The sequence below is a fragment of the Phoenix dactylifera genome, chromosome 13, assembly GCF_009389715.1.
Source record: "Phoenix dactylifera cultivar Barhee BC4 chromosome 13, palm_55x_up_171113_PBpolish2nd_filt_p, whole genome shotgun sequence".
In the NCBI taxonomy this organism is placed as follows: Eukaryota; Viridiplantae; Streptophyta; class Magnoliopsida; order Arecales; family Arecaceae; genus Phoenix; species Phoenix dactylifera.
The window spans coordinates 7851551-7863396 of NC_052404.1; the positions used below are offsets into that span (position 1 = coordinate 7851551).

Consider the following 11846-nt stretch of genomic DNA (forward strand, 5'->3'; position numbering starts at 1 on the left):
TAGCTTCTTGTTCGTATCTCAAAGCCAAGAAAAAAAAATGATCTGATCGAAAATGTTAACACAAATCTACCAACTAGTGGTAATTAATATATATGATTGTAAACCGACCAAACTCACCAGGGAAGGATCCCATGATATTGCAATCCGGTGACCTTATTCTCTCTTTTTTCACTGCAGGACATTCCCCAGCTTATGTGATATCATGCATGTACTGAATTTTATTTGTACTATTTTGAAAAAAGTTTCTTTATAATGCTATTGTTGCTTTGTAACCAAACATTTTAATGAGCAAGCTATTTTAGGGAGTTCCAATACAATCAAAGAGAGAGAAAAAAATAAGTTCAAGAAATCTCAAGAATTCCAATCTTCAAAGTGTTCTTGAATCTTAACCATGGATTTAAGAAGTCTTTAGAGTCCATATCGAAAATGGTCTACTAATAATTTTTAGTTTCTAGGTATTCTATACATTGTAAGTCATGAAATACAATATTGATTTTCACTAGACATAATTTAAGATCAATAAATATTCTCAGAAACATTTTAACCTCCTTCTCTCTGTTTAAAAAACAAACAAACAAACAAAAAAATCCCATCGCATGCACATCTATCTAGTACATATACTTTACAGGTGGGAACAACAAATTGCTCATAACCTGGGATTAGTTAACGTTCTAGTAGCTCAATCAAACTCAATTCAAATATAGGTTGGTTAATTAGCATCTCCATATATTCATAATTAGTTGTTTAAATCACTAATGGTTATAATTAGTATGATGACTTTGTCATATTGTTACATTTCATTATATGATTGGTCACATAGTTGTTGACTTTGCCCGTTTCGATGGTTTTACAAATCATGAATATGAAGCAATTCTGCTAAATAGTTTAATGGTTTACGCGACTTTACCATAGTCTAAACTCAAACCATTCAAATAGGTTTATGGTTAGCTTTATTCAAAATTAAGCCCGACCAAAATAGGAAACAAACCAAGCCTAAAACCGATGATTAAACTATGGTTAATTTTAAGCTAAATATATTGAACCCAACTTCACCGTGCATTGCTCAATTATACTCAAAAATATGGTTATAGAAGCCATACATCAAGAGGTATCCCATACGGAAAAATATAGCCGACATGAACTTGGATCTTTTATTCCAATCTCTTTCATGAGGTAGAAAGCATTTTTTGCCCGCCGTTCGTGGATAAAGTCGGCAGAAGATGACAAAATAAGTTTAGGGATCCTAGTTTCACATAGTTGTTGACTTTGCCCGTTTCGATGGTTTTACAAATCATGAATATGAAGCAATTCTGCTAAATAGTTTAATGGTTTACGCAACTTTACCATAGTCTAAACTCAAACCATTCAAATAGGTTTATGGTTAGCTTTATTCAAAATTAAGCCCGATCAAAATAGGAAACAAACCAAGCCTAAAACTGATGATTAAATTATGGTTAATTTTAAGCTAAATATATTGAACCCAACTTCACCATGCATTGCTCAATTATACTCAAAATTATGGTTATAGAAGCCATACATCAAGAGGTATCCCATACGGAAAAATATAGCCGACATGAACTTGGATCTTTTATTCCAATCTCTTTCATGAGGCAGAAAGCATTTTTTGCCCGCCGTTCGTGGATAAAGTCGGCAGAAGATGACAAAATAAATTTAGGGATCCTAGTTTCTCCGCTGTTCTCCAATAAATATAGTTTTCATTTTAGATTTGTGGATAGCTGTAACAATGCATGAATCGGCCCATGGTCAACCTCCATGAATCTATGTTGCAGTGTCCTCTAATCCATATAGATTATGAGCCGAGTTCGTTTTGATACTATTTGCTAACACTCAAAAACTCATCCAAGAAAACTAGCTGGAAGGTATTATTTGGATTTTTTGATTCTCTATGAATTCGCTCCGATATGGGACTAAATACACGCCCACGCGAGACCTTACAACAACAATTATGATAAACATGATCCCAATTTGGACCCCTTTTCTTCGCCCCACAAAGACACCAATTTAGACCACGCGGTGAAGCGTCGTTCTCTTCCAAAAGTTTCACAAAATCTGCGAACCACGTAATCTATTGGCTACTACAGCGATCTTTCCAAACAGGGTTGCTTTCTCAGCATAATGCACTCCTTAAATTACAGTATCCAAGCAAATCTCCACGAGTGTCCGCGTGTTGGCATTTTTAGTGGACGATGATTCGGATGGAAAGTCCATAAGAATCCGAACATTATCTCCAACTCGATCGCAGAGACTCAGCACCAAGTCTTTTAAGTACTCGTGTCTCCGGGCACGATCTCACCTTGATCAGCAGCATGGTGAGTGGCGGCGAGGTGAAACTCTTCGGAATGTGGGCAAGTCCTGCAGTTCGTCGAGTCGAGTGGGCCTTGAAGCTGAAGGGGATCAAGTATGAGTACGTCGAAGAAGACATCTCGAACAAGAGCGGAGCTCTCGTCCAGTACAATCCAATCAATAAGCAAGTCCCCGTGCTTCTCCACAACGGGAAGCCGATCGTCGAATCCCTCGTCATCCTTGAATATATTGATGAGGTCTGGAAGCATCACCCCATCTTGCCGAAGGATCCTTATGAACGAGCCATGGCTCGTTTCTGGGCCGCATACAGTGAAGACAAGGTAGCACTAATGGTAGTTGTCCTGTGCTTCCTCTTTAGCATGGTTACATCAGCAGAACTTAATTGAGATGCCTCTATACTTTCCATTGCTTTTCTTGTTCTTCTCCTTTTGCAGTGTCGGGACGCAGTGAGAAGAGTCTTCTTTGCAGAAGGAGGGGAGCGTGCGAAAGCTATCGAATGTTTGGAGGAGACTCTGAGAGCACTCGATGGGGAGCTCGAGGGAAAGGAGTTCTTTGGCGGAGAGAATATTGGATTCTCGGACTTGGTTTTGGGCTGGATGGCTTTCTGGTTAGGGGTGTCGGAAGAGGTTGCTTCCTTTGAGGTGTTGGATCCTAAGAAGTTTCCATGGTTTACTTCATGGATTGATAACTTCCTCCAAGTTCCTGCGATCAAAGAGAACCTTCCACCTCGTGACAAGACGGTGGCGTTTTTTCATGGCTATCGCCGGCTTCACTTGGCTGCACCAAACTGTTAGGCTGCCCTCCCCACTCAGCCATGCACGAGTTAGGATTATTCTGTAACGAGTGGCAAGCTGTAAAAGCCGCACGAATTGCAGCGGCTCATGTTCAAAGCTTGAGCTGGATATCGCATCCAGAATGAGATATGAACTCAATTTGAATAGTATATGGTTTGCCTCAATTTGAGCGGCCATATCTTGTCATGTATTCATCCATTGGACCGCCATTCAATTCATGTTAGATAGCATATACGAAGGCAAGATACAGAATGAAGGCAAAATTCCAAGTAATTATTCCATGTATCCTCCCACATGAGACATATAGATTGACCATAAGATACAAATTTTAAGTGCCACATGTTCAGATACGGCATGCAACAAAAAAATCTATTTCCTATACAACATAAAACACATCCAAATATATCAATGTACATATATTATTTTCGCAGCTCAAAAGTGATATATAATGGTAATCCCTAATGAATGAGATATCAAAGACTCATCTGAATAGTTTGATCATACGATAATTCTTCTTTAATTGTACGAGAATTCTTGTTGATGAAGATGATGTATGCATATATACAGACACACACATATGTTAGGGTTCATCTATAGTATACCATGTTCAGAATATTATGAAGGAACCGGACATGATAATTTTTTGTCATCTAGCTCAAGCAAGAACCAAAGCCCAAGATCTTTGTTCATGAAGATGATGTATGCGCGCGCGCGCGCGCGCGCGCGCACACACACACATGTTAGGGTTCATCTATAGTATACCATGTTCAGAATATCACGAAGGAACCGGATAGGATAATTTTCTGTCATCCAGCTCAAGCAAGAACCAAAGCCCAAGATCTTTGTTCATAAAGATGATGTGTATATATATATATATATATATACACACACATACATACATACACACACGTGTTAGGGTTTACCTATAGTACACCATCTTCAGAATATGGTGTACAAGAGCACTGCATGTGGTGTGCTGACTCGCGTGAATCACATGGGAATCCATTGTTAAGTTGGTGGGCTGTGGCAGGTAGGCCAATCATTTCTCTCATATGACCCACATGTCATCGTGCACCGTCGAGAGTGGGTTGGTGGTCAAGTCTGGTTGGCAAGCTGGTTTAGGCGGAAACCTCCTGCCGGGGCCCTTCGTAAAGTGGCGGGCAACCACGTGCGTTTGGGACAGCGATCTCCCCCCTGCGCATGCTCGCACGGATACCATCTGAACCACACAACCATCACCTGCTCCCCTTGCAAGTCTCAAAGGACCCATCAAAAGCAAATTTATCTTGACATTAATTAGTGGTGATGCTGCTTAAATTCAAATCCCAGGACAGTAGCTTTAATGGCTATTGGTACCGGTCACTAATGCACTACCATCATGTGGTTGGCATTCCTCACCACAGTGGAGGAGGTGATGCCTTTCAAAGCCCTGCAGGATTTCGTTGGCGTGGGATTTTTGGTCCAAGCAGATTTTCTTCGTTGGATTGTGACCAGCATGAACAAACAAAACAAAACAAAACAAAAACAAAAAAAAAAAAATTCTCAAGGTGCAAACCTTTTTTTTTTCCGTTCATATTTGAAGAATACGGATACATTCAATAAAATTAAAAAATAAAATATTTTGGAATGCTCGGAACAGATCTTCATCGTCAGCCTATACGGTATATGGCTGGCCACATAGTAAAGTCTGTCAACTTGAAAGAAAAGGAAGGACAACACTTAGTATGTTTCAAACTTTTTTATTTTTCTCTCAAAAAACTACTTTTATTACCCAAACTATCAGAATTCGTGCACAAATGCACCCGCTGTAAAGTCTGTATTCCATCATCCGGCAGCTGAACAAATGCAGGCAGATAAGGGACAGAAATTGAGACTTGCAATAAGACATAGCCTTGGATTGGTCGCTGCTGTTCAAACCTTTTATCTTTTTTCCTGGTAAACTCCGTACAGCATTCGTTTCTTTTCATTAGTAAAGCTTGGGCGGCTTCAGACTCCCTTTTCCTCAAAAAAAGATACTTTTGGGAAAAGCAATGTTGTTATGTCGTCTAGAAGAATGAAGAACAACGAAGATCTGGCGTAAAGCTAAATGACAAAACGCAAACCACTTCGAATGGTCCTTCTATTTGTTTGGTAGCATAAAAGAATATAACAAAATGTTTTTCTGCCCATAAGTTTGCCCTTCATGATACTTGGGAATCTGCCGACATAAGCAACAAAACAAGAAGAACATGTAGATGCTTGAATTTTAATCATATGAGCTCCATCCAGCACAAACTTGATGCTTATTAACTGGAGACCTGAAATAAACTTCCATATTCTGATTCATTACTTTCACATTATCTATAACACAAGTCAGTGCACCATACCTGACCAGTTGTTGAATGGAAGAGTCTCACAAGATTACAGGCGTCTTGCCGCTGCTTGCCAAGTATAAACATCTGAAGCTAGAAAATTTTTTAGATATTTAGTTAAACATGTATGAGAAGAGACCCTTCTCCCAAGACGACCCGAATGAATAGAAAACTGAGAAAAATAACTAATGGAAACACACAGTTTCTTTATAAAAGACTTTATTGGTGAATTACAGAAGTTTTCAAAATTCAGGTAGGTAAATAAATGAAGATGAGTCTTTTACCGATAGTATAAATGGAAAGGATTCCAGAGATACTGAGAGATAAGTATATCAGGACAAAAGGCCGGCAAAGTCTTTGAGAGGAAAGAGTAGTCCATAGGAACAAACAAATACACCAACAACTAAAGAAAAGAAAATCAGCATATGCCTGCTTACAAATACGGTTCTGCAGCAACAACCTCTACGAGCAGCAATGGCAGAAGCAGAGGTAAAGCTATTGGGGACCTGGTCGAGCCCATTTGTCCTACGGATCAAATGGGCACTCAAACTGAAGGGGGTCGAATATGATTTCATAGAAGAAGATCTCCAAAACAAGAGTCCATTGCTGTTGAAGTATAATCCTGTTCATAAGAAGGTTCCTGTGCTTGTTCATGATGGGAAATCAATTGCTGAATCATATGTCATCCTTGAATACATTGATGAGACATGGAAAGAGAATCCCATCCTCCCAGAAGATCCTTATCAGAGGGCCATGGCACGTTTCTGGTCTAAATTTGGAGATGAGAAGGTAATAGTGACATCTGCCCCTTATTATTGATGCCTTAAACAATGCTAATCTGTAAATGATTTGTTTGTGGTACATATTATAGACCATCAGGGCCCATGATTTCCTATTCAAATTGTTATAGCGAAAAGTGATGAACTGAGGATATATATGGGTACAACCATCAGACAATGCTTAATCCTAGCTAGGGTGTACGAGAAATTTGGCAGGAAGTCATTATGAGTGATAATTTAGATAGGGGTAAAAAACTGCACCTTCCACAGCATTATAGCATGAAAGACTTGGAAATGGATAAGAGAATTCAGAAGTGGGAGAAATGTAGGAGAAATAAGCACACAAGCATTCATACCCAATGTTAGAAATTCAGAAACAGCAAAACCACCATAAACCACATGTAACAACTAAAAACTGAGTAAGGTCACTGGGTTGGACCTATTACAAAATTTTAGTAAGGTCATCAGTCATCACAGACACAAATTGACCAGATCTTGTCATGATTTCCATGAATGAACATTAAAAAGGACATTAAAAGGTCTGATGAACCAGAAAAAAGCATCCATAATTTTAGGCATCCCACCATTTCATATCTAGTGACACTAACATGTATTTTTATTCACCCCATTGACTTATGATGACATTAACATCTAATAAGGAAAATATATGAGGAAATTCCTATGTTTTACATTAAGTGTACCTTAATGTTACCCCATCAGACAGGACAAGAAGAGAATGTCAAAAGAGCAAAACTCTCCTGGAACTCATGGACAATAAAAAATGACAGGTTTCTTCACAAGGGAGGTCTAGGCATCCCTCCAAACATTCCAAAGAAGTAGGGGGGAAAAAGCAATCAAGATTTTTTTGGCTACCATGTAATATCTTGAATTAGATGGAGAAAGCAGTCTCCGTTAGCATAAAGTCAGGTCTTGGTTTACCAATATTGGGAATTGAAAGTTGGCTCACAGAACAATCTTCTCCAGAAATTAATGAAATTTTTCCTATGAAAGCAAGACTGACCAATGCCATTGTCCATGAACATATCTACAGCTGTCTTATGCGCCCCGCTGTGTTTAAAATTCTATCAATTTTGCTTCTCATGATTATTTTGTTTGCATTCTAACTTTGACAAAACAATTGCTCTTTGTGGCAGTTTCTGCCTTCTATGTGGAAATTTTTCATCTCACAAGGGGAAAAGAGAGAGGAAGCACTTGTATCTGCTTCAGAAAACTTAAAGATCTTGGAAGGGGAGCTTAAAGGAAAAAAGTTTTTTAATGGAGAAACACTTGGATTTGCAGATATATCACTCGGTTGGATTGTAGACACGGTCAGCTTGTTGGAAGAAATTATGGAGTTAAAGATGATTGATGAGCAAAGGTATCCATCACTTTCTGCATGGATGAAAAATTTCTCCGACTTTCCTGGCATAAAAGACAGCTTCCCACCACAAGAGAGAATGCTTACCAAATACCGTACGCTCCGTGAAGCTTATTTTGCAACAACAAGGGGGACAAACTGAACTTGCTGCACTTTGTGAATTCCATAATAAGTCAACTTGCATGCCAGCACCAGGGTGAAGCCTAATTTTCTCTCAACTTAAATACATGAAGTGTTGGAAGGATGCTATATATATATATATATATGTATTTCCTTTGCTGCTCCTGACCCAAATTCTACGATAGTTAAATCCCCTGCATGGAATTATCACTTCATAAGCATATCTAATTACGTGCAAAAGACTGCTTAAGCATATTCCCAGCATCAATTCTTAAGAGAACATGCATGAAAAAATGATGGTGTAATCAGAACAGGTGGGCAACATGCAAGATCAATAAAAAAAAATTGTACTAGCATTAACAGTTTTAGTGTAGTCCTGCTGCTAGCATTTAACAGTTTTAGAAACATGAATCATAGTATTACGATATCTAACCTGTTTCCAAGCTGCCTTCTTTCTAATCTGCTCCCATTAACTCTGACACACTGAAGTTTAAGCAAAATAAATAATCATCATTTCTTCCATCAAATCTCATACTTGCTCCCACTCCAATTCCACCTCATGCTTATGGATGACCAATGCTTACAATCAATTGATAAAGGGATGCCACCTAATTGAAAAACAAGCATCTGCAAATCTGCTTCATCATTTTCATTTTTTTAAATTGGTATGAATTCAGTCACTTTTGCCACCTACATTCTTGGTAATGGATTAACTTACACAAAATTTCACAAATGTAATCCAACTCTTCGATTAAGATTACAGGACAAAAGACTGTCCATATACGGATAGCCCTTTTGATTTTCAAAATTTTCTCTATTATTTGTATAAAAACCAATTAAGTGAATCTTCACTAAGTAAAGTCAGAACTCTCCATCTGCCCTATTAGTATTTTGAATTCTACATGTCTGAAAAAATCAGTCCTAAGCATAGAAAAAAAAGGTTTGTCACCAGTAATCACCAAAACTGAAAATTCCATCCTTGAATCGATGAAAGTGACTAGCATCTCGGACCAATATTTCTCTCTGGACAACTTTTGATATGTATTTGCTTGCCGTGTGGCAATCTCCACACTTCTGAATGTTCATTACCTGCAATTGCGTTCCAGGCTTTGTATTTAACAACCCAAAAGCTTTAGAGCCTCTCACTGTGTGTGCATAGCATATATCCCTTATTGTCCTCTTCCACGTCCTTCAGGACAAAGTTCTTATTAGGAATATATCCTTCCTTAGCCATCAATCCATCAAGTCTTTCTAACAGCTGATGCACCTCCTTAGAATGTTCCAGCAATTGATCCCCAGTCCAAAAAACATGCACCTTATTTCTGATTTCTATCCAGCTAAATCCTGGATCTTTCTTCATTTTATTTATCTTTCATGGATTTCCTCATCTTACTAACAATATCCCACTTCCCTATAGATGCATTTATATTTGATACATGAACATAATAGCCAGTGTTTTCTGAATATGAGGCCATAATTCTTTTAGCAACATGCTCAGCCATCTTAGTTTCACCAGAGACTCTACAGGCACTGAGTAGAGCTCCCCATAATTTATGTCAGTTCAAATGGCATTTCTTCAATGAAAGTTTCTGCCTCTAATTTCCAAAAACACCAAGCAGATCAACCATGCAAACATAGTGTTCCATTTTGGGCATGATATTATAGTCTTTCTCCATCCTCTTAAAATACATCTTACCTACTTTGACTAAACCAGCATGGATACATGCATACATGACAGCGATAAATGCGACATTGTCTGGTCTTAGACCCATATCTTTCATCCTCCGAAATGTTCTCAAGGCCTTCTCATCTTGACCATACATACCACAGGCACACACCAAAGAGGTCCACAACACAAGGTGCTTGGTATTCATATGTTCAAAGACACGGACTGCATAATCTAAACTGCCACACTTGAGTACATTTCAATCAGAGCATTCCAAACTGGAACATCACTGTTTAAACCAAGTTTGAAAATGCAACCATGGATCTTTTGCTCTTGTTGCTGCGACAAAGGAGCATGCAGACAAGATGCCCAATATTGTTGCCATGTCCAGATTTGGTCCCTTGACCTTCATTTGGTTCAACAGTTTGAACGCTAAATTGCAATTACCATTCTGGACACACCCAGATATAATAGTATTCCAACGTACTGCATCAGGGGTTCCCATGCTCACAAACACTTTCAATGCATCTTCTAATCTAGCACATTTTTAGGTACATGTCAAGAGCATTGCTGATAAACAAATTTGTAACAGAGTCAGGTCTTACTTCCAACTCTTTCATAGACTTAAAAAAGGTCTGTCTCTTCACCAAAAAAATCCCCTGTTAACAAAATCACTAACCAGTGAATCCCATGAAAAAGAGTCCCTATAATCCATCTGATCAAACACTTTCCATGACATGAAAAAATTTCCTCCCTTTGAATCCATAGCTATAAGAACACTCAGAACCACAATATCGCATCCATACCACTTCCTTATCATGTAATCTTGAACTGAACCACCAAGTTTTTAGTCACTGATATCATGAGGAACATGAAGAACAGTTGTGATTGTCACGAGATCCAGTTTTGATCAAATCATCATCTCTTGAAACAGCTCCAAAGCCATGTCAAAGCCACCAAACTAGTAATATCCATCAATCATGGTATACCAAGAAACAGTGTCCCTCCCCATCATCACATCAAAAATTCTTTGAGCATCAGTTAAATTCTCAAATTGCAGTACATGGAAAAAATAAGGCCATTTTCACTAGTCTATCCTCCTCGATCTTTATCTTATATACAAGCCGATGAATCATTCCACCCTCTTCAACAGCCCCAAGACCTCCATAGGCCGGAAAGACACCCTCCACTGTGGAACAATCTTGAATCAGACCAGTAACTTTGATTCCCCCTAAACATCCACAGTTTTCTCCCATTCCTCGTGCACATTATTTCCAGGCGAAGCAATGTCTCTGTGATGCATTCCATCGAACACCTTCCCAGCCTCATTTAAGGAACCGACCCTCGCTTACATATCACTCAAAGAATTTCTGATGTACAAATCAGAACCCAATCCAACTTCTAAAACGTGCTCGTGGATTCTCCGGCCTAGCTCGAGATCGGCCGAGCCAGAACAGGCGCCAAGAACTGAGGGGAAGGTGAAGGCATTGTGGGCCAATTTCATCCCCCGTAGCTCGATATAGTAATCCAGAGCTTCCGAGAATATGCCAATCTGCATTCGAGCTCGAATCAAAGAATTCCGGATGAAGACGTTGTTCTTGGAATAGCGAGTCGAGATGAAGACCGACCGAAAGGCAGCGGGGTTCCGGAGCTCCAAGTACTCGGCGATGAGCTTGCTAGAGCAGAAGCGCGGCCAGAGTAGGTAGGAGGTGATGAGCAGAGAGTGGATTTGGTGGAGCTCACGAGGAGTTTTGAGAAGCGAGAGGGCTTTGGTGAGGCATGAGGAGAGGTTTATCGAGACTGGGGCGGGGCAAGTGAAATATTTATGGGTTTGTGGGGGGAGAGAGAGCTGCTTAGTTACGCGTGCTCTTGATCGTAAGCGTATAAGAATCAAGGTCTTGAAACGACGTTGGAAGGCGGAGGTTCAGCAGACATTTTTGTGTGCCGCTGATAGTAACGTAATTGACACCTCTCAGGTACAAACCTGGACATGACGCCGTCAAATTTCCAGATGAAAAATATTTATAAGTTCTTTATTTTAATCTTGAGTTAGTTTGCTGATCATTGGCCAAAGCTCGGAGTGGCCCGATCTATTTGAAATTTGATATTTTTTTTATCTAGACTCGATTTGCAATAAACTTTACTTATAAATTCCAAAACTCCAAATTTTATACAGAAACCCGAATATTTTGTGGGAGTTATGGTAGGGCTAAAATTGGATTGATCATGAATAAGCAATATATCCATATCCATATTTATTTTATTTAATAAATATAGATATAAATATAAATATTAGCTGGATGCAAATTTTTTATTTATATTCGAATAGATTTAGACATAAAAATAGATCTAAACAGATATTATCTAATCCACTTGTATCCCAACTCATCGTGAACAAATTTTATTTTATATTTTGATTGGATCAATATATAT

The 11846-nt window shown here is 38.8% G+C and overlaps 2 protein-coding genes and 1 long non-coding RNA gene across 4 annotated transcripts; 2 read left to right on the forward strand and 1 right to left on the reverse strand.

The window, feature by feature from the left end:
- The first annotated feature begins 2175 nt into the window (after positions 1 to 2175).
- Positions 2176 to 3460, forward strand: LOC103709647 (glutathione transferase GST 23-like). Of its 2 annotated transcripts, none has more exons than XM_039132919.1 (2): positions 2176 to 2657; positions 2760 to 3460. In XM_039132919.1, the coding sequence occupies exons 1-2, from the start codon at positions 2328 to 2330 to the stop codon at positions 3117 to 3119; spliced, it is 690 nt and encodes a 229-aa protein (XP_038988847.1). In that variant the 5' UTR covers positions 2176 to 2327; the 3' UTR covers positions 3120 to 3460. The 2 variants fall into 2 exon arrangements, with proteins under 2 accessions (XP_038988847.1, XP_008793318.2); XM_008795096.4 differs by having other exon boundaries at positions 2191 to 2645; positions 2760 to 3451.
- Positions 3461 to 4658: 1198 nt separating this feature from the next.
- LOC113462889 lies at positions 4659 to 11335 on the reverse strand. The gene is made up of 3 exons (XR_005514534.1): positions 8181 to 11335; positions 7715 to 7941; positions 4659 to 5563 (listed from the first exon to the last, which is right to left on the reverse strand). It is a non-coding gene; the product is annotated as an uncharacterized LOC113462889 (long non-coding RNA).
- LOC103709648 (probable glutathione S-transferase) lies at positions 5572 to 7912 on the forward strand. Its single transcript, XM_008795097.4, has 2 exons — positions 5572 to 6259; positions 7404 to 7912. The coding sequence occupies exons 1-2, from the start codon at positions 5945 to 5947 to the stop codon at positions 7767 to 7769; spliced, it is 681 nt and encodes a 226-aa protein (XP_008793319.2). The 5' UTR covers positions 5572 to 5944; the 3' UTR covers positions 7770 to 7912.
- Positions 11336 to 11846: the final 511 nt, after the last annotated feature.